The sequence below is a fragment of the Schistocerca gregaria genome, chromosome 6, assembly GCF_023897955.1.
Source record: "Schistocerca gregaria isolate iqSchGreg1 chromosome 6, iqSchGreg1.2, whole genome shotgun sequence".
Taxonomy (NCBI): domain Eukaryota; kingdom Metazoa; phylum Arthropoda; class Insecta; order Orthoptera; family Acrididae; genus Schistocerca; species Schistocerca gregaria.
In genome coordinates, this window is record NC_064925.1 from 35,072,791 (window position 1) to 35,095,923 (window position 23,133).

A 23,133-nucleotide genomic window follows, 5' to 3' on the forward strand; every position below is an offset into this window, starting at 1 on the left:
GCCGACCCTTCGTTTTCACCCTTTTATCGTCCTGCCCAGTTTGGACTGTGTCAGAGAGCGACCTCAGGCGGGTTTCCCTGTGTCAGACTTGGCGTCGGCTTGGTGGCGCGAGACACACCACAGGGGACGGTGATTGGGCTGCCTGCACGCGCCTCGGCTGTGTGTGTGTGTGTGTGTGTGTGTGTGTGTGTGTGTGTGTGTGTGTGTGTCTGTCGGGTGAGCAGATGGCGGCCGCGCTGCCAAAATTAGCCCCTGGAGAGGCGCGCCGCGCAGCCGGAAGTGCGGTGCGTTTATTTGGAGCCCGGCGTGGCTGGAGCAGAACAGAGCAGAGCCGGCAGTCGGCGATGGCCGCGGGGCGGCTGCTGGTGGTGGCGAGCGCGCTGGCGGCGGGGGCGGCGGCGGCGGCGGTGGGCGGCGCGCCCGCCCCCGACACGGAGACGCAGCACGCCATCTGCGTGGTGACCAGCGAGGGCGCCGTCGCCACGGCCAGGGCCACCATCACGCGCGCCGTCAACACCTCCTGCAGCGCCGGTGAGTGCTGCGCGCCACGTTCCACAAGGCGTACACAGACCTCGGTCAACAGAGCAGTTCACAAAGTTTCGATTCGCGAGACAATTTCTCTGAGCCCTTTACGAACGATTACTACGAGTGCTCCACCTTCTCCAGCGACGGTTCGAGCCGTCCCGTTTCTTTGCGCCAGTTTCTCGGAATGTGTCGTAGCACTCGTGGCCTCTTTTCTCCATTGCAGCTTTTACGCGTTGCTCGGTAGAAAATCGCTGAAGTGGCTCAGTGGATTCACATTTAGTAAATTAGAAGACACACCTACTGTTCCACTGTACGCCACATTACGGTACACCTGTCACGTAGTGCTCCGCACGTGTGCCGCGGTGCGATTACGAATCGAAACTTGCCGACTATCTACTGACCCGTGTCATTTTTCTTTAAGTCTCGTAGTTTTCGTGCAGCGGTCTTCTGAAACCCTGTAGGTGCTCCACATAACCCTGCACGTCAGTGGGAATAAAAAAGAGGTGACGCGTGCTATCTTCGAAGAGTTTGCGGCTGGAGGTACCGTGGACTCGTGACGGTATTTTCTAGGAGAGGCATTTGAATGCTAACGGGAATGAAGAGGATGGGACGAGAGAAACGACGAGTGACACGTACTGGAAATGGTCGAGAGGTGGGATGTAGGTGCTAGGGCCGCAGTTATAGAGGAAAAGAGTAGGCTGCAGCATTTATTTGGAACAGAAAAAGTAGGGTAGGCCGTAGTTGGGAGGACAGCCGGATATCACACAGTCTGGGACACGAAAGTGGTGAGAAGTACTCCAGGAAGGACACAGGGTGTACGGAGACATAAAAGAGGGCAGGACACGGTGACAGAGGCTTGGTGCCCGTTCCCGAGTGTAGCGGAAACGGTGGAGTGTTGTGAGTCTACTTCGCGCGATACGCCAGGTAGGGAAAGGTATACAGGGTGTTTCGGAACGTCTGCGAACTTTTATCGGCTGGCACAGGAGCGGGGAGGGGAAGGGCGCACTGACGCAGAAAGTGAGATGGAGTGCGTGGTATTCCAGTATTGGTGCGGAGTGTTTAAGTCGAGAGGGGTGGAGGTCTGTGCAACATCTGCAGGTCACGGCCTCACAGCTGTGGATGATTGTTTAGCGAGAATCGACTCTGTATTACATCGTTTTTAAGTTTACAGTGGAATTGCTCTGCACGCCGTATCGTATTTGGGGCGATATGAAGTGAGAAAATCGTGTAAAATTAACATTAAGACTTCAGATTTGTTGGAAGGGCTGTGGGTAAATTCAAAAGATCTGTAAAGGAATCCACATGCAAATGGCCAATGTAATCAATCCTAGAGTATTAATCTAATGCTCACGGCCCTTATCAAATAGTCGCAACAGATATAGAACACATTCAAAGACACGCTGTTATGACTGTAACAACTTAGCAAGTTCCATAACAAACGGTAACAGAAATGCTCTAGAAACTTAAACGGGAATCCTGAGAAGAAAGACTAAGTAGTTATCTCAAAATCGTGTTTGAATAAATTCAGAGAATCTGTGTTCAGAAAAGACCGTGGGACCTAAACGCTACCTTCGATGTTTGAGGGGGTGCTGAAGGAAAGACCGTGGGACCAAAATGCTAGCTTCGATGTTTGAGGGGGTGCTGAAAAGTAATGCCTCCGAATTTTTTATTCTGTTCTCAATATCAGTGGAAGTATTATATGTCATGCATATCTCTTGACCAACTTTGCCGCTTCGCTGACCCAGGTTGCAACCTTCTGCTGCTGGGGTCTCCGAACTGTGGTGCATAACGTGGCAGTGTCTAACGTAACTGTGATGGTGCGTGAGAAAGAACGTGCTGTGATCGAGTTTCGAACCACAGAAACTCTGCCTCCAATTGAAAGCCATAGAAGAGCAAAAGCTGTGTACGGTGATGGATGCATCGACATCAGCAACGTGCGAAACTGGGCTGTTCGTGTTCGTAATGAAGGTAAAGCTGGTGCTGACCTCAAAGCATTTAACAGAGCTCGGAGTGGACGACCACATACACTATGTGACCAAAAGTATCCGGACACCAACAAAAACACACTTTTTTATATTACGTGCATTGTGCTGCCACCTACTGACAGATACTCCATATCAGCAACCTCAGCAGTCATTCTACATCGTGACAGAGCAGAATGGTGTGCTCCGCAAAACTCATAGACTTCGAATGTGGTCAAGTGATTGGGTGTCACTTGTGCCATACGTCTGTACAAGTGATTTCCACACTCCTAAACATCCCTAGGTCCACTGTTTCCGATGTGATAGTGAAGTGGAAACCTGAAGGGACACGTACAGCACAAAAGCATGCAGGCCGAACTCGTCTGTTGACTGACAGACACCACCGACAATTGAAAACGGTCGTAATGTGTAATAGGCAGACATCTATCCAGACCATCACACAGGAATTCCGAACTTCATCAGGATCCACTGCAAGTACAAGGACAGTTAGGCGGGAGGTGAGAAAACTTTCAATTCATGGTCAAGCGGCTGCTCATAAGCCACACATCACACTAGTAAATACTAAACAACGGCTCATTTGGTGTAAGGAGCGTAAACATTGGACGATAGAACAGTGGAAAAACGTTGCGTGGAGTGACGAATCACGGTACACAATCTGGTTATACGGTGGCGGGGTGTGGGAATGACGAATGACCGGTGAATGTCATCTGCCAGCGTATATAGTGCCAACAGTAAAATTCGGAGGCAGCAGTGTTATGGTGTGGTCGTGCTTTTCATGGAGGGGCTTGCACCCCTTGTTGTTTTGCGCGGCACTATCACAGCACAGGCCTACATTGGTTTTTTAAGCACTTTCTTGCTTCCCACTGTTGAAAAGCAATTTGGGGATGGCGATTTCATCTTTCAACGCAATCGAGCACCTGTTCATAGTGCACGGCCTGTGGCGGAGTGGTTACACGACAATAACATCCCTGTAATGGACTGTCCTGCACAGAGTCCTCATCTGAACACCTTTGGGACTTTTTGGAACGCCAACTTCGTGCCAGGCCTCACAGACGGCCATCGATACCTCTCCTCAGTGCAGCACTCCGTGTAGAATGGGCTGTCATTCCCCAAGAAACCTTCCAGCACCTGACTGAACGTATGCCTGCGAGAGTGGAAGTTGTCATCCAGCATTACCGATGGAGGGCACCACGAACTTGTAAGTCATTTTCAGCCAGGTGTCCCGATACTTTTGATCACATAGTGTATGTCAACCAACGAGGCTCATTGGAACAGAGAAAAACATTTGATAACACGGAGCCAGCTCTCAGTTAAGTGTGGCATTTTATGAGAGCAGGTACAGGCCACCATTTCAGAAATCTGGCACAGAAAACTGGGTGTAATGTGAGTGCCTCGAATGCTCACTCCTGGCGTGAAACGGAGGTGGTTGGACATCTGTCAGCAATTTCTTTTGCATTTTGAACATGATGGTGATGGATCCATAAACAATATTGTGGAAGGATCACCGACGCCGAAAAAGTTCAATACCATGCCATCAGCAGACAAACCCATGCTCACAGTGTTATGTCATGTTCAAGATGTAGCACATTTGGAATTACTGCCTAAAGGCACAAGGCTCAACCATAAACTCTGCAACGTATTGCGAGACCTTCAGAAAGCATGAACTGTAAGAGTTCATCCACTCATGGGGCACCCTCTCCTTCAGAATAACAATGCCAGACCACACACAAGCACAGTGTCATCTGTAACTATCTGACTACTCGGGCTCACTATCATCGATCATCTTCCACACAGTCCTGACCTGGCCCCACCTGATTTTTATCTGTTTCTAAAACTTAAAAGAACATTTCCAAGCACTTCACTTAGATAGCGATGAAGTTGTAGAAGAGGAGATGAGGTTGTGGCTCTGTCAACAAAGTCAGATGTTCTACAGTGACAGTATCAACAAGCTGGTCTCTCGTTGGGAGAAATGTGTTGGTCGTCAAGTTGACTCCACTGAGAAATGGTGTGAAGAATAATGATGCAGGTTGTTAATAAAGTTTGTTTTCTTTAAAAAAGCTTTAAGAGTTTTCTCATTAAAAATATGGAGATATTACTTTTCAGCGTGTCTTCATATATCTCGCAAGGGGAACATGAGAATAAGGTGAGAGAGATTACTGTGCTTACAGAGGCACGTAGCCAGTAGTTATTTTTTCCTCGTTCGATATGCATGTAGAATAGAAAAGGAAATCGATAGTATTTGTACAAAGTACCCTCTGACACGTAGTCGTGCCTTGTGGAGTATGTAATCCTCATACTTGTCTAGTTTATAGTTTTAACTGTTTCTCTCTATTACAGTTTCTCTTTTGCATAGTTAGTACCAGTAAAGCACAACCAATCCTGATTCTTTAAGGAATTGAACTCCTATGTATAAAACAACTTCGAACATTTGAGTACTTTATAAAAGAATTGATTTGTCAAAAATCTGGCGTTAAAATGCACAACTTCTATGGTTAAAGATGAAAGACGCTAATTAAGTGTGAAATGCCGAGAACAAGTGGGTGTATGTCAGTGTCACTTTGTACACATACATACATACCGTCAGTGGTTATGCAAATGATTAGAACTGCAATTCTCTGTAACATGTAGAACGGCGCCACAACGCATTAGTTGTGTTACCGAGCCTGGTAGGGTGTGTCATGGCCATCGATAGTGACAGATGTTGAGTGATCAGTGTGAAGAACGCAGGGGTCAATGAAGGCTCTTTCAGACACTCTAAGGAGCTGATAATGCCATCCGACACTATTACTCAGCATCTCTGCGTTCAGAATTACGGAAGCGTCCGATTCCACCCGTCTGCTTTGACCCATTCCGTCACCAATATGGCGGAAACGACCATTCTCAACGTCTCCAATATGGCCCCTATGACGTCATTACATAAACATGACAACAAAAACGAAAATACATATAAAACCTGTTGTGGTTGGCAGGAGAGCCAACACCGTGTTACTAGAGGAGGCCGAAAGGCATGCGATTCAGCTCACGCAGGCTGGCGTGAGGTCTGGAACAGGACAAGTAAATTAGAATTCAGAAAAACTTAACTTTAATCCATTAATGGTGAAGGTCGCTCTTGACATTACATGATTCACAGTATCAATAGTAACTGATAATGGCGCCTTGCTAGGTCATAGCAAATGACGTAGCTGAAGGCTATGCTAAACTATCGTCTCGTCAAATGAGAGAGTAGTCAGTGAACCATCGCTAGCAAAGTCGATTGTACAACTGGGGCGAGTGCTAGGAAGTCTCTCTAGGACTGCCGTGTGGCGGCGCTCGGTCTGCAATCACTGATAGTGGCGACACGCGGGTCCGACGTATACTACCGGACCGCGGCCGATTTAAAGGCTACCACCTAGCAAGTGTGGTGTCTGGCTGTGACACCACAAAACCAACAAACAAATCTCCCTCCAAACATATAAACAGGACCAGCGCGGGAAATTGAGGTTTTTTGGGTGGAGACAAACTAAATATAAACACATATAGACACATACCACGATCCCAAACCACACAAAATGACGACATAAAAACACCACAAAATCGCCATATTCCGCTACACTTACAATATCGACAGAAGTCAATCACTTCCCTTCACCTGTGTAGCTCAACCGAAATTATCGGTACCACAAAATAAAAACCAACTCACCAAAAATTATAATCACACCGCAACTATCGATACCATAAAACCAACACCTGAAACAACAAAAATTGGAATCGGACACTTCCCTTGACCTATATAGGTCAACAGCAACTCACGATACCAAAACACATAGCTACGACGACAAATTGGAATAGCTCACGTCCCATGATCTATATAGCACAAATACAACTGATAATACAAAAAAAAATTGAAATATTAAAGATACATAAATGAACCACAAGTGCCAATAACAAAACATCAACCACGAACACAAGCAGTAAATAACACCGACCCAACAACATGCGAAAACCCCACCGAACATCACAATGCGCGAAAAATAGATAAAAAAAAACCGACTAATCATAACATAAAAGTTCCAGTGCTACACCCCAATCACACACACACACACAAACACACACAAACAAACAAACAAAAAACAAAAAAACACAACCAAAACAAACCCCCAACTTACATATTCTGCTTGCGTACGACGCATTTCACTGTCTCCGCCACAAGCCCAAAAAGTTGCAGAAACTTAATGATGGACAACATGTCGTCCCCCATTTCAGCCTGCAGACACGCACTATTAAACTTAGAAGTCATATCCATACCTAACAAAAGAAGCCACGAATTGAATTAAACGACTTTCCCTGCGACAAACAGCAAACCAATAACATCAAACGACACCACAGTAACATAAACAAAGTTGAAACTTAATTCTTAACTCACTGAAACTAATTTCCGTTCTTCTATAACAGTCACAACTGAAAAATGCACACTGCAAGCACCGACATCCAAATGAATCCAATACCCTGCATAACACGTGAATCATTCACACACCACCAGAGGACACCACCAACCACAACAAAATGACATCTAAAAACACAACACACTCACAAACTAAGCTCCACGCTGTCATGACGTCGTACACCACAGCACCCTTACGTCACGGGTCAAAGCTGACAAGTGGGATCGGACGCCTCCGTTGACGCCTTCATTGTGGGCCCCCATTTGGACGGCTGCTCTAATTTCTGTGCAACATTCAGCTGTGGCAGTGGCTCAGTGCCGAGGCACACGGGGGCGTGAGGGCACGCCTACTGGCCACCAAGTTCCAGTTGACCACACCTCAACACCACTAAAGGCATCACCGTATCGTGCACCGAGCACATTGTAACCCCTTCACGTCTGCACTTGCTTTCCGAGAACAAATGATGGGCTCTCTGCAGCACTCTGTGACATCCCTCACCATTGGTCGGAGACTAGCAGTAACTGGATTAAGAAATTGCCGTTCCATACTGTTAGCACCGCAACATGAATGTCTGCTTTTGGACTGGCACCGTGACTCGGAATTGTGGACAGTGCACGAATGGTCTCGTGTTGTTTTCGACAATGAATCCCAGTTTTGCATTGCCCCGGATGACCCAGTTCAGTGAGTATTGTGGCGACCTGCGGAGAGATCCCATTCTCCCAATGTTTCGGAAAGGCGCGGTGGTGTGTCTCCTGACATCGTGGTGTTGGGAGCCCTCTGGTATGATTTCAGGTCACTAGTACTGACTGAGTGAGCTCTGATGTCACAACAGTACACCACAGACACCTTGCATCCTCAAGTGTTACCTTTGGCGTGACAGTACCATTTTTTGACAGGACAAAGCTAGTCTACACACAGCACGTGTCTCTACGAACTGTACGAGTTATGTTGATGTAATCCTGTAGCCGGCGAGATCACCAGATGTTTTCCGATAGAACGAGCTGTGGTGACACATATCAACCCAGTAGAGTGATGTGTAACAGCACATCTATCTAGCTGGTGAGTGATCATCACAATGGTTGAAACCTTTTCTCGGTAAACTGGTTCCCAAACTTTCTGAGTTAGTAGCCGTGGGTGCAATTAGATAGATATTATCTAGTACCCCCCGCCTCCTCCCCTTCACCCGTGGTCACCAAAATTTGCATGTAACTAAACTTTAGATTAAAAAGATTTTTATTTGAACACATCCATTTTTAAAATAACGAAAGATACGTGATATTTAGTTCTTGTAAGTAGTTTTTTAAATCAAGAGCTAATGAGTTAATGGATGATTGGTACTGCTTATGTCCAGTAACATTTTTTATAGAATAATGAGGCAGTTCTCAGTGGATCTCGATGCTAGATACAACTGCTTCCCTGGAAAGAAAACTGACTGTCCACACTTGTTACAAAACACACTCCCTCTGCACCACTTCTCTCTCTAATGACACTCACTTCACACGACATATGCAGCACCTCCATTTAAAATCAATCAAATTAAAATGTGTGCACTATACTTAGGTCTGCTTTTTGAAAATTACTTGATTGTTGGACTCCATGCTTCTGAACTGGCAGAAATTGGAAGACTTCAGCTGCTTTGTGTCTGACCACTGCCACTCCTACTATTACTACCACCTCTACTACTACTACTACTACTACTACTACTACTACTATTACAGATACTGCTACTGCTAATAATAATAGAAATAATAATAATACAGTGTAGGCCCTACAGCTGTGTAGCAGACGTTGTACAGGGGTAGTATGGCAGAGCAGGTTTGAGCATAGGTGAGCATCGGCTAACAAATCATTTCTGGTGAGCATGCTTCCCAAAACACCTTGACAGGAATCAAGAGATGCTGCAGGATCTTGGTAGCCCTCATTTGTGTTATAGTATGGGCTTTTGATATGTCAGTGCCATAACCATTTACTGTTTAACAATAGCATAGCTATGAGCATTCAGTTCAAATCGTATTCTTATCATTCCAGTGTCAGATTACACATCCGGTCTTCGGATGCCCATTTGGACTGCTTATATGAAAGGTCATCTCTTACTCCCCTCCCTGCCCCCCACCCCACTGAACCACTGACAACTGATGAAGGCCAACCTCCCACATGTGTTAAGCAAATAGACTAGATCATGACATAACTTGATCCTGATCACGCCACATAAAATTGGCACGAGACTCAGCCAATGGGAGTGCAGTAACATGGTAGGAAACCTAATGGACCAATAAGATTCAATATCCTCCTCCTCCTCCCTCTTATCATCCTACAGAGCTAGCTAGACTCTTCCTTCAATGTCTGAGCATCATGGGGAGAGATTTAGGTTTGTTGTAAACAACAATTATCTAATGAAAGGGTTGGGAAATAAAAAACAGTGATATTACAGATTAACTTTATGGTTTATTACAAATAATTTCGTTTCTGCAATGTATTTTTCAATTATTTGTTGTTGTTTGTTAACAATTTTTAACAATTATTGACAATGCTATTTGTTATACACACAGGTTTTATACGGTAATTATATATATTTACAACTAAAGGGTACAAGATCATAAAAACTATGTATCCTATTATCTGTCTATTTACATTTTGCATTCTTATTCCTTTCTTCACTTAATATAGACAGTATTTACATTTTCTCTCCATATCTATTTACATTTACGCAATTATTTCTGTTCATTTCTTTTCTTATATAGAATATATACATGCAACTATGACACTTGGTCATCCAACTATTGTACACATACTCACATGTAGACATCAACTATTTACAAATAAATACACAGCTACACACTTAATCACCTCAATGAATAGTGTGAGCACAGCAGGGTGCCAATCCCATCCCCATAGATGAACCATTTTTCATGACAGGACAGTCCTGCTTTCTGCGGTATTGCACTATGTATCTCATGGCCTCTTGATGGGAAGATTATCTAGCACAATACATGTGGAGCTGCACCAACACCCTCAAGGAGTCACACCTTGCACACTTCAAATGTGAGAGCTTGTGAACCCACATGATGCACACCCTTCGGTCTCTTCTGGGTGGCACCTGCACATATACGGCATGTGTAAATCATCACAATCTACAAACCGTTCACCTCATCTTTCATCACACTGATAGCCTTCCTGTTTTGAGGTGTTACTTCAAAAGGATTGTCGGCTATGCACCCAGATATGTTGAATGTTTCCAGATTGTACCTAATTACTTTATATGGATCACAGCATTTCACCCAGAAGATGAAACTGTTTGTATCCATACAAAGTAACTTAAGAATGGAGAAGTTTGGATTCACAAATTCGTAGTAAAAGCAATACATGTGGAGTTTGAGGAGGTCCACGACATACACTGGTGTCCAAAATTAAAACAACAAACCATTATTTCCCTGTCCTGTGCCTAATTCATGATATAATCATACAAACCACTAGAAGCCCATGCGATCTTGTTCTGCATGGAAGATGGCATTCCGGTCAACAGATAACCGTGCCAATGATGACATCAGGGCTCCTGTGAGAGGAGGTCGTGTTTGCCGGGTAGTCCCATATCAACAACTGCTCTGTACACAGTCACAGAAGGTGCAATATGGAACAGAGAAAATGCCTACCAGACTCTCTGTGGTAGAGTGCGTTAGAAAGAACGGAAGCAGGACAGTCGCAACAAATTGATGGGGCCTGATGGCTTAGTGTGAATTGTTCTGTTGTTTCTCAGATGTGGCTACAGTTTATAGAGACCAAAACTGTATACTGAAGACTAGGGTAGGGCCGACCACATGTGACTTCATAAGAGAGGACTGTCATTTTGCAGTAAGGGTATGACAATACCGCCTTAGTGCCAAATAGCAAGTGCCACGTGAGCTCGCAGCATCCACTGGATGTGTTATATTGATGCAAATGGTGTGCAGAAAGCTTCAGCAGAATGGCCTTTATTGTCAGAGACCTGCTGTATGTCTACCTAGAGGTAGGCATCTTCACAGAAGGGAACATCCAAAGTGGACTCATTCACATGCCACCTGGGCAGTCAAACAGTGGACCAATGTTGTTTTCACAGACAAGTCCCGATTTAGTCTGGAGATTGACTCTTGATGGATTCTCATCTGGAGGGAATGTGGAAGATGATTTTGGGACCCAAACATTGTGAAAAGAGACTGATGTTGAGGAGGATCCATAATAGTGTGGGCAGGGATTAGATTTACCACTCAAACTCCTATTCATGAAACTGTACAGGTAAATTGGCAGGGTTTAACTGTTGCCAGGTATTGTGACAAGATCTCAGGGCCTCATCTGTGGTTGTTGTGAGGTGCTGTGGGTCCAAACATTGTATAGATGGCTGATAATGTTTGACCTTATAGTGCACAGGTGGTTGATGTCTTCTTGGAAATGGAAGATACTGCATGCATGGTGTGGCCTGCTCACTCTTCTGATTTGAATCCCATAGAACATGTTTGGGATGCATTAGGCAGATAGCTTGCATCTTGGCACCATCTACCAACCACTCTGCAAGACTGCGGGTAGTGCTGCACAAAGAATGGGCGTTATTGCCTCAACATGAAACTGATGACGCCATTCACAGAGCACATTGTGAGGCCTGTATTGCTACCAGAGGGGGTCACACCCCATATTCAGCACATTAACCAGTTGTTAGAATGTGTGTGCAAATCCATTAATTTGGAAAAAGAAGAACATTTCTGTCTACTGTTTTGCATGTTGCAGCTGTTTACATTCTGAATTCTGTGCATTGTTTCCACTTTACTATCCTCTGTTTATACTGTTTTGTGGCAAAACCAAAACAACATTGACAAATTTCTGTTCGTTGCTTTAATTTTGGACACCAGTGTACATACTGACACAGACAGGTTTCATGAACTGCACTATCATATTGACTAGACCTTCATTGAAGATTGTGGACCATTTGAAACTGGGCCTGATGATGTAATCTCTTGCAGCATAATGCCCATCCTACTGGTTTTCTAAATGAGCTTCACGGCTGTCTAAATTATTCTATGATTTTTCCGGAAACTGAATTGTTCATTAATTTGTAATTTTTTTTTTTCAAAATCACACATTGTGTGAGCCTTACTTTAGTATTTAAATCAATGTACTCCTTCAAGCAGCAATGCTCCTTAAAGAAGATTTCACAAATGTTACTAAGAGGTTCCGTCACCAACTTGGGACATTGCTGGAGGTTTCCGTAGTGTAAAATATAATGCAGTTTGATCGTCATCATTATCAACAGCTTAGGAATGGAATCATTTCATGGAACTAGATGCTACACACATAGTGGCAAATTGCTGTGCATGTAATGCAAGTGGGTGGGATGTTCCAGCTTTACCTCCAGGACATATCCTTCACTAGCATCTGCAACCACATCATGGATCTTGCTTTTGCCTTTGGCCATTCATCAGAACCCTCTATATGGTAGACATTGTTGCATGGCTTGACAGTAGATGTTGTTTACATCCAAGTATAGGATGTAATTTAAATCCTAGGATGACCTGTACTCCCACTCAAGCACACACAGATTTTTTGCTTTAGCATACCTCCACACGCACTGGCAAAGTTCATCACAAAGACTGCATTTGAAGAACAGACTGCCAACATTGGTCACCAGTTCCATGCTGACTAAGGTGAACTCATTTTCTAGACTCAAATTCGGGACATAACATATTTCCTAGGCCCAAATCCGGGACACATTAAAAATTTTGCAAAATAGGCTATATTTATTTACTTATTTATTATATGAGAAGAAAGTTTCAATTAAATGTAATAAGTACAAAATATCAATTAAATATGTTACAAAGAAAAGTACATTTACATTTTATTAATACCTTCTAAGATGAATGAGTGTGATCAGGGCAGGGACAATTTGTCGTACTCTATTGTCAAACAATTTCCCACCATAACTAAAACTAATAATAAAATATACCTATACTGGTGAAATGAATGTCTAATTTGGGACAAATTGGGTCATGACTGTTAATTTTGGGGCAAACAGGTGTCCCGAATTACCGTTGAAAAAATTCGGGACAGACACACAAAATTTGGGACTGTGATGAAAAAAATGGGACGGATGGTCATCTTAACACTGACACACATTTTTCTTAACATTTTGTCCTACAAAATCCCTTTCATAGTGTAACAGAAGGCAGATCCAGATAGTATGTGCCCATATATATTCTCGAGAACCTTCATGAGTAAACTTGCATGTTACCCTAAACCACGGAAGCCAAACGCAAAGATTCCCTGTATGCCTATACTCTGCATCTGTAATGGTAGTGCCTGTTAGTGTACTAGAGAATGCAGTTATGTTCGGCAATGTGATTTTGTGATCCCTCTACTGAATCCAGGTATTCCTACAGGAAGATTCCCTTCTTTGTCACAAGCTGAAACATTGCATGGTTTAGATATGCAGCTCTGATGAAATAAATGTCCTTCTGACACATCTTCTCAGCACGTTTCTGAAGAAATGCATGCACAGGCAGGATGCAGAGAGTTACTTTTGGCGCGAATTTCTTAGAAAAAGAAACATAATTTTCAATAACATCAGGAATGACACTAATTTTATTGTCCTTCAGACCGAAATCACCAAGCACTGAATGACAAAGTAGTCATCAAATTGTAAAAGAAAATGGGTGTCTGCCATGCCAGTTGCTATTTTACATAAGTTGCATGTGATGAGAGGTGCACTGTTGAAATTCTCTGTTAGATGACAGTGATCTCTACATAGAGTTTAAAATTCTTTGTCTAATGGCAGCCCAAAAATATAATACTCAACTGCTTGCTCATACAAGGCATCATTCTCCTGTGAGTTGGTCATGGGGATGTTGTTGAGATACAGCCCACTAATTTCTAATGCAGGTTTTTCAAGCTCAGTGAAAACCATCTTGCACAGCTACCCAGATCTATAACTCAAATTTCTTGAGATATGAATCATGCAAGCATACAACTTGATACAATAGTGCATATGGTATGTGCCATTCTCTGGGGTTGTATGGAAGGCAGAGAGGTCACTTTTGCTACGCACCACATGAGTTATGAAGTGCTTGCAGTCTGCATAAACAATGAAGGAACACCAATACTTGTGATAGGCATTTTAAACTGTATGGTATTTTTATCCTCAGTAAGCATTTCCAGTTCCTGGCTCAAGTAAATTATGAAATGTCTTTCTAGATACAATTCCTGGTAAATGAGGTGAGACATTTATGAAAACAATACCTTGGACATCGTTTTGTACTCAATTGTCCCCAAAAGAGCCAGTACCCTCAGATTAGACCAATGTGGTTATGGGACTTACTTTGTGATCTACAACAGAGTAGGCAGGGGTTCTGCTGCTATTGCTAGGTCCAGAGAGATGTCAAAGCAACATCTGACACCATGTAGGTTGCCATCGCTCAGAATCTGCCATGCACCTCTTCTACAATAATACAGCATCAATAGCAGTAATGAAAACTAGTGAAATTAATTTTGTACTCTGCCATTCATGGTTCACGAGAGTCTTGCAGACCATCCAGTAACATGGATGGAGGGGGAGGAAGGGGGGGGGGGACTGATGTCTTGTACAAGCAAGCAGTTTAGTACTACATTTGTGGGCTGCCATTGGACAGAGAAGTGGAAACTCTATGTAGAGACCACTGCCATCTAATGGAGAAGTTCAACAGCACAGGTCTCACCATGTGCAACTTAAAGTAGCAACTGTCACGGCACACACCCATTTTCTTTTACAATTTGAGTGAGTACAATGGCCACTTCCTCATTCAGTACTTGGGTGTATTCGATTTGAAGGATGATAAATTAGTATCATTCCTCATACCGTTGAAAAGTACATTTCTTTTTTGCAGAGACTAGCGCTAAAAATAACTCTCTGCCTCCTGGATTTGCTTCAATTCACGCATGTTTCTCTTCAGAAAATTGCTGAGATGATACATCAAGAGGACATGCACATCACCAGAGCTGGATATCTAAAACGTGCAAAGTTTCAGCTTGTGAAGAATATTCCAGACAAATATCTGAATTGATGGAGAGGCTCCATGAATCACACTGCCCAACAGAACCACATTCTCCAATACAAAATATCCACAGCGTGGCTGCATAGGCTGATGAGGAGTGCATCCTGGAGGTAGAACTGTTATATCCTATCCATTTGCATTACACAGACAGTGATTTGCCACTATGTCTGGTGCACTTAGTCCTACAAAATGGCTCTGTCCCAAAGTGTGGCACAAACTGCATTGTATTTCCACTACGGAAACCAGCATCAGTATCTCAGGTTGGGGATGGAACTTCTTAGTATCATCTGAGGCATCTTCTTCGTGTAGTATTGTTGGTTGAAGAAGTACATTGATTTAAACACTGAAGCAAAGACTCTTGTAATGTGTGGTTCTGAAAAAGATTTGTGCAATTTAATGAACAATTAAGATGTCACAGATCCCAAGTTACTTTATAGGCGAAAGGCTGTTATCCACATCTGACACATTTGGACATGCGACTGATAATCCTTTTGGAATAACTCAAGCAAGAAGGCTTTCAGCCTGATGAAAGATGAGGTGAATGTTTCACAGATTGTGGAGTTTGTGCACCTCACATCAAAGATATACACAAACTGTATAGGTGCAGGTACCACCCATTTTCAGCCTGTGGCCTCACAGTTTCTCACAATCGGAGACTGCAAGAAGTGACTCCTCGAGGGCCTTGGCACAGCTCCACAAATGGCGCACAAGGTAATCTTTCAATCAAGAGGCCGTGAAGTACATAGTTCAATACAGCTGGAAGTAGGACTGTCCCATCATGTTGACAAATGGTTCATCTGTGGGGATGGGATTCGCAGTCTCCTGTATTCATTGGAGTGATGAAGTGTGTGCTTGCTTATTTATTTGTAAATACTCAACATATACATGCAAGTATGTGTGGAATAGGTGGATGAACTGTACCTTATAGTAGTGTGTGTGTGTGTGTGTGTGTGTGTGTGTGTGTGTGTGTGTGTGTGTGGTGTGTGGTGTGTGGTATGTGTGGTGTGTGGTATGTGTGGCTTTTTCTTCACCTGATGCTGCTAGTCCCTGTGGACATAGAAAAAGAAACAATCTGAAATGACTGATTAAATGTAAATACAAATACTCTATATACTGAAACAATAAGTAGATGCTGTTTATATTTAAATGATGAAAGCAATCAGAAAGAAAAATGCAAATAGACAGATAATGGGAAACATAATATTTAAGTTTTTGTGGCTCTTAGCTTGTCTTCAGAAAAAATTTCTTTGTAAATAGAACCAATGTATATGTATGTAAGAACAAATGTCTGTGTAAATGCCAGTTGTGTGAGAAAAGTAACAAAAGTTATTTTTTAACTACCAAAGTTTTTATATTTTCAAACAACAATACTATTTCATTCATAGTAGTTCACTTCAGCTGCTACACACCAGCAGAGTCATTGTTCCCTGTCCTGATAGCAGTTATGAAAAGCCTCAACTGATAAGGCCTTTTTTCACTTGTCCACCACGTTATTTTTAATGTTCTCTTCAGTCCCAAAATGACTCCATTTAAAACATTTTTCAATTTTGGGGAAACAAACAACACACAAGGACTCACATCAGGTGAACAGGGGGCTGTGGAAAAACAATAATGCCTTTTGAGATCAAGGGAAGGGTCATGTGACGTGGGGCGTTGTCATAATGCAGCATTCACTTGTCTGCAATATCCACCCTCACTCAATTCACCCTTTTCCTGAGTCTTTCAAGGATCTCTTTGCAAAACACTTGATTGACAGTTTGCCCTGGAGAATCAAATTCTTTATGCACTATACCCCTTCTATCAAAACGGCAAATCAGCATGGTCTTGATCTTTGATTTACTCATTCAAGCTTTTTTCGGCTGGAGAGATGTCTCAGTGTGTCCCTCCTCACTTTACCACTTCATCTGAGGATCCTACTCAAAAATCCAGGATTCATAAACTGTAATCACGTGACTGAACCATCTGTGGTCATTGGCAGTCCTATCAAGATCAATGCACACATTTCTTTGATTGTCATCCTGCTCAGTTGTGAGGTTCTTTCTTTTACCATTTTGATATAAGCCTTTCGGATGGCAAAACTCCGGCCAAAATTTGATGTACAGTAAAAGCATGTAAGTTTAACAGGTCAACCTCATTGTTAAATGTAAGTCTGATCTGACAAGAGCATGAGCACATTTAATGTTTTCACCGATTTTTGAAGTTGAAGGTCTTCCTGAGAGAGGTTCATCTTCGACGTGTTCTATGCCTTCTGAAAATGGTTTGTGCCACTGAAAAACTTGTACTCTTGGTGAGGAATATTTCCTATAGGCTTGTTTCAGCTTTTCAAAGGCCTCACTCGAGGATTCCCCACATTTAATTTCGTTGATGGCGCTCTCAAAAATCATGTGATGGCTGTTCAGAGATGAAACTTGGACTGAGCATATGGAATGGATGAGCACAAGGGTCTACCCGAGAAGAAAAACACAACCTTGCAGATCACTCGCTGTGTTGCCAGTCTCGTTACTTTTCACACACACCTTGTACATCTGCATAAAAATTATATATTAATGTAAATAAGAAAAAAGCTTTATATAAAAACCACTATGTTAATAACAAATAGTGCTGTCAATAAAAAATTGTTAATAAACAATGAATGATTGTAAAAAAAATTACTGAAAAAGAAATTATTCGTAATAAGCTACTAGTTATTTCCAAACCCTGCCACTACATAGAATTATTGTTTATTACAAACACGAGTCTCTTCCCACGGTGCTCATATCTTGTATGAAGAGGCCTACACACAGCTGAGCTGGGGAAGAGGGTATCTCGAATCTTATTGGTCCATTGGTTTCCTGCAATGTTATTGTGCTCACATTTGCTGAGAGAGAAAGGGAGGTGGGAGGGGTTTCCCACAAACTTAAATCAAGTGACCAGTATCAAGTTGCATCGTGATCTAGTCCATTTGCCTAAGATGTTGTAAGGGGGGAGGGGGGGGTTTCCTTGTGTGATCTCGATCAAATTTTAGTGGTTCACTGGGGGACGGGAGTGGGAGGTGGTCTCGAATGTACGTCGTCCGAGTGGGTAACCTGGCACCAGATGTGTACCCTGACTCCAGAAGTGATAAGATCGTTATCTGAGCTAAAATATCCATAGCTATCCGATCAAAAATGATCTTTTCAACTTTGCTCGCATACATTTCAGAGATGAGGATGGGTAGAAAGGTGCAGTTGGTGGCATAAGGTTCACACACACCTAAAGTTTTAATAGCGATTCAACAGAGGTCAGTGAATGTGCCATCTGTATCATGCAGTATATCTATGCAATATGCCAGCTCCTAGCATGTTGGGGCCGACATGTGGAATTGCGCTTTGATGTGGACTCGCATTTCCTGCAGGGTCCACATCAGTGGTAGACAGCACCCTTCACAAAACACCAAAGAAAAAAACCTTACACGTTACGTCCGGAGACATAGGGGCCAGGAAATGAGTCCTCCTCTGCAAATCCAGCGACCTGGCCATGGTGTCAGCCAAAGCAACTCTAATGACCGAGGTCCAGTCAGGAGGGACATGGTCCTGTCGCAGCAGGTGGTCGGTCTGCTGTTCTTTGACTGGTGGAAATGCAACCTGTTGCAAAGCGCCCAGGTAAACAATCGAGGCTATTGACACATCTGCAAAGAAAAATTGTACCAAAACACAGTTGTTCAGCAGACCGTAACACATGTTTACCTTTGGACTGTTGTGTGCAATTTCCATGCTAAATGTATGGTTCTCAGAGTCTCAGATCCTGACATTGTATCAGTTTACCTTTCTGGATACATGTACACATGAAAGCAAGCTTCAATCGTGAACACCACTTTTTTCAGACAGTCTGGGTCATCGACAATGTGACTCAGAATCTCAACTGCAAATGCTTTGCACTTTTGCCTATCATCAGATTAGAGCATATGCAGAACTACACCTTGTAGGCAGGAAGCTTCAATCCTTGTGGTTCATAGTAACTGCAACTTTCAAGATGCTTGAGGGATTGATTTGATTGAGCCCACCTGGCACCTGTTTCACATCTGCATCACTCACACTTGGATGCCTAGAACTTAACCTATTAATCACACTTTCGGATTCCTTGAACCTCATGTATCACTGTTTGATGGTCAGATGTAATGGTGATCTGCTTCTCTAACATGCCCAAAAGTTCTGCTGGAGCCGAATGTCATCTTCTTTCTCTCAACCAATCCACACACTGCACCACTAGCTTTTTTCTTTTCTTTTTTCTTTTCTTTTTTTTTTAGGAAAAAATAAGCTTTAAATGTTTGTGAACATTACAATGGAAACCATATCTTTCTACCTATCCCCATTCCTGCAATATACATGATCACATATGTAAAAATCATTTTGGAACACAATGTTTAGTTTACTGTTCTGTTGCATTATGATATCAGTTAGTTCATTTATTGTTGCAAAGTGAATAATGAAGTGCCTTTCTGCTCTGTCATGAGAACTACTAAAAATTTGGAGGTGGCATTTATGTGAGATATTTAAGCATACGTGATTATATGACATCTCAAATTTTAGTGTCATAGATTAATAGTACAAATTGTATGTGTAATGAGTGGACTATGTGAGGAAAATGATGTTCATACATTCATTTCAGAAGCTGTATCCTCCACAACACTGAATCATGTGTTAATGCTAATATTTGAAACAATATACTTGTGTTACTATGTGTTCAGTATCACAGTCTTAGGAAACAGCGATAATAGTAAGCTAATGATGTTTTAAAAATAATTTTGTTTCATAATTGAAACATAATTGTATTCTTTTGTTCTTACCGCTTAGAAAATTACATGTTACTCCTTAGGTTGTCCCCCAAGATTAGGAACTACTATATTAATTGATTAGCAAAGAGAAGAAGACTGGTTTTTGACACTTGTTTTTGCATGTGAAGTGATATAGGTTGACATCGCATGTCTCCAAAGTGAGACAGTGACTGCAGTATTACCACAACTTCCAGTACCTGCACAGCATTGTGGTTGGTCAGCTCTGTCGAAATACCAATGTCAAAGATCAGTTACAACAGCTCAACAGCTGAAGGCCAACTTGTCACAAGAGAGAATACGTCGTCTTCATGCCGCCCTTCCCAACAAAATTAGTGCTTATATCTAGTCCACAGGGGATGCAACATCATTTTGATAAATGGCCTCATACTGCCAAGTACTTAGTAACTTTGACATGATTTGGTAATCATTGGAATAAAATTACATACCCTCTCAACCTGTGGAGTTTCATTGTGTTTCCTCCTCCCCTTCTGGCTACTTCACACTCTTTATCAGGCAGTGTAGTCTGGGATTATTCACCTTAGACTAACGAAAAATGTAAAACCAAAACAGGCAATAAATTAAAACTTCATACTTAATGGTGCACAGTGTGTTAACTTTTAATTGGCAGACCGCTCCTTAGACCTGAATTGGTGCAAGTGGTAAACATCGGAAGCTCTCATTTCTTGGCTGCAGCCAACATTAGGAGCTGATCGTATTGTTTGAAATAGACCTCATCACCTGATTTGTTATTGTTTCACAGTTCACTGCACCTACAAATCCTTCTGATAGAAGGAGAGCAGTGCAAAATTATATTGCATGTGGTTGAATATTGTCAAAAAGACAATGAGCAATAGGAGTTTCTCCATCCAATACGCAAATCTTCAGTGACAGCTGCTACATACACAGGACAAAGCATATGTAGCAATGGGAGGTTCAAACTGTTTTGCTAGAATCATCCGGGTGGATCACCGAAAATTCCTGGTAAGGAACAGGAAGTTTCCATCCCAGATATTTTGTGTGAGATCACACTGAAGGAGCCCTCCTTTCATCTGAATTACTTTATATTGTACATTTCATTACTGCCATATTGCTTAGTACAAAAACACAGCCAGTGACTCTATTGTTTCGAACCACATTTATATTACAGTGCAGTAACAAATATATGCAGTGAAGAATGCATTTTCTTACATATCCTTATCTCTCTTTTGATGTAGGGAAAGAAGAGGAGGGAGATCAAAGTAATGCTTGACGATTTCAACCAACATGTAGTGCGGGACGCTGTGCACTGGCGATCTCATTTTCTTGTGCTGATAGAGAATATTAGAGAAGCTGTTGAATACATATTGTATCTTGGTGAGCCACAGATAGGTGACAGCCTAATGCTCTAGCAGAGCATGGCGAAGGGGAGTACATTGAGAAGACAGTGAATGTTGGAACCAGGTACGGGTTCATCACGGAAGTGCAGCTTACGTTCTGGGCGAAGCCGACAAAGGGTGATTATCACATGCAGATGAATTTGGTGAACTTTGAAAAGTGGCTCAAAGAGAAACTACTGCCAAATTTTCCACCTGATTCAAATATTGCTATGGATAAAGGACCTTACCATAACAGGCACACTGAAAGAATGCCAATGATGTTTGATACCAAAGTGCATGTGCTTGAATGGCTACAGCACAAAAATATCCCCTGTAATGAGAGAATGAGGTAAGATGACCCATAAGCAAAAGTACGTGCAAGTAAATCAGCCATTAAGTTGTATGCTGTGGACTTGTTGGCTACAGCAAAGGCTACACGGCCGGTTGCCACCTTTTAATTTCGATTTGAACGCAATAGTGTTAGCGTGGGCAAAAATAAAAAGGCAACGTATTGGGGAACTAGTCTGCAACAAATATACTGAATCTTGTGGACACTTCCTACCAGTCACTTTTGGCTGAGGATTAGGAAGGGCAGTGTAGTAAAGTTAAAGAGATACAAGACGATTACTGGACCTGTGACGGTATTATATAAATCGGCCCCAGGCCAAAGCTATATAACAGTGCTCTCCCCCCCCCCCCCCCCCCCACCCTCCCGGAGAGTTTGAGTTATTTTTAAAAAAGTTGATATTTCAAAAATATGTTCATTTTGCAGCACATTATTTTTGAAGAGTTTGATGTATAAAACACATATGGTTGAGGAAATGTAAGACATGTTATTTGACCTTAAGTGTGCCAAAGTGCAGTGCCACACCTGTTCACACAGCATTATTCTATCACAAGCCACTGTACTTCACTCTGTGGAATTCAAATATGTATATTTTTTAACAGAAGCCATCAAACCTATATTCAGGACAGTGGAAATTAAAATGTCCTGTGATGCCTCTCCTGCTCCCAGGCAGCCTGTTTGACACATCCTACTCCTCTTTAAAAAACTCACAGTGAATACTGGATAGGATTACTTGTAACTGGGAGAATAAGAACTCTTCGGAAAATTTGCACTCTTTATTGCCTATTAGCTAATAATTTTCTCTTTCGTGTGAAATAAAGTTAAATACAGAAAACATAAAACCAGTAAAGACAAGAGGCAAGCAAGACAGTACATATTTGTTCTATCTTTAGGTCCTAGCATTTTTTTCTCTCTGATCTTGCTACAGCTTTACACAGCATGCTTTCTTTTTTGAGAAAAAATCTATTACCTCATCAAAGTTAGTCACAATGTTGCTGTCTAATGCTGAAAAAGCTGTTAACACAAATAGTACCCAAGACTGGAGTAGGTTCTCAATTTGATAATGTCTATTTTGTCACTGTCTGCTAAATAAAACAAAACAGGCTTTCCAATGTTGCATCAGTTGTGACACACACCCAATAATCAAGACTGTTTTGGCACAAATGGTCATATTCCTCTACCTCATTTGCTTAAATAACACAAAAGAAAATAATTCACCAAGTACTAATGTCAAATGCCTATTAGACTTGTTACAATCAAAAAGTTTTATGTCGGGAAATAATTTCACATGTCACTCATATGCTCCAGTTTCTCAAGCATTAGATCAAAAATTAGCAGTAGTACGAAACTTTTATATACAATTTGAACTCATCATATTCTACAATATTATTTCTGTGATTCCCCATTTCTTTTCCTTCCGCATTCTAACACACAATCTTGTCATTACTAATACTATAACTATTCCTGCCATTGTCAAGACTTATTCTTCAGCTATCTTCACTAATCCTGCCAGAATCGCCTGTTTAGTTATCCTACGATAATTCTCCAGTTAAATGTTATTACGTGTTCGTACAATGTGTTTTCCACACTATTTAAAGAACAGAAGTAAGCAGTTTCTAACCGGGGACTGTACCACTGGCCTTTAGTGGTGTATCAATCTTTCT

General features: G+C 42.2%; 1 protein-coding gene across 1 annotated transcript in view; it reads left to right on the forward strand.

Moving 5' to 3' along the window:
* Positions 1-260: 260 nt before the first annotated feature.
* The window catches only part of LOC126279121 (TNF receptor-associated factor 6-like), a 115,052-nt gene continuing 92,179 nt past the window's right edge, over positions 261-23,133 (forward strand). Inside the window, exon 1 of the mRNA XM_049979600.1 lies at positions 261-531. Within this exon, the coding sequence (XP_049835557.1) occupies positions 345-531 (187 nt within the window). The 5' untranslated portion in view covers positions 261-344. The remainder of the gene's footprint in view (positions 532-23,133) is intronic.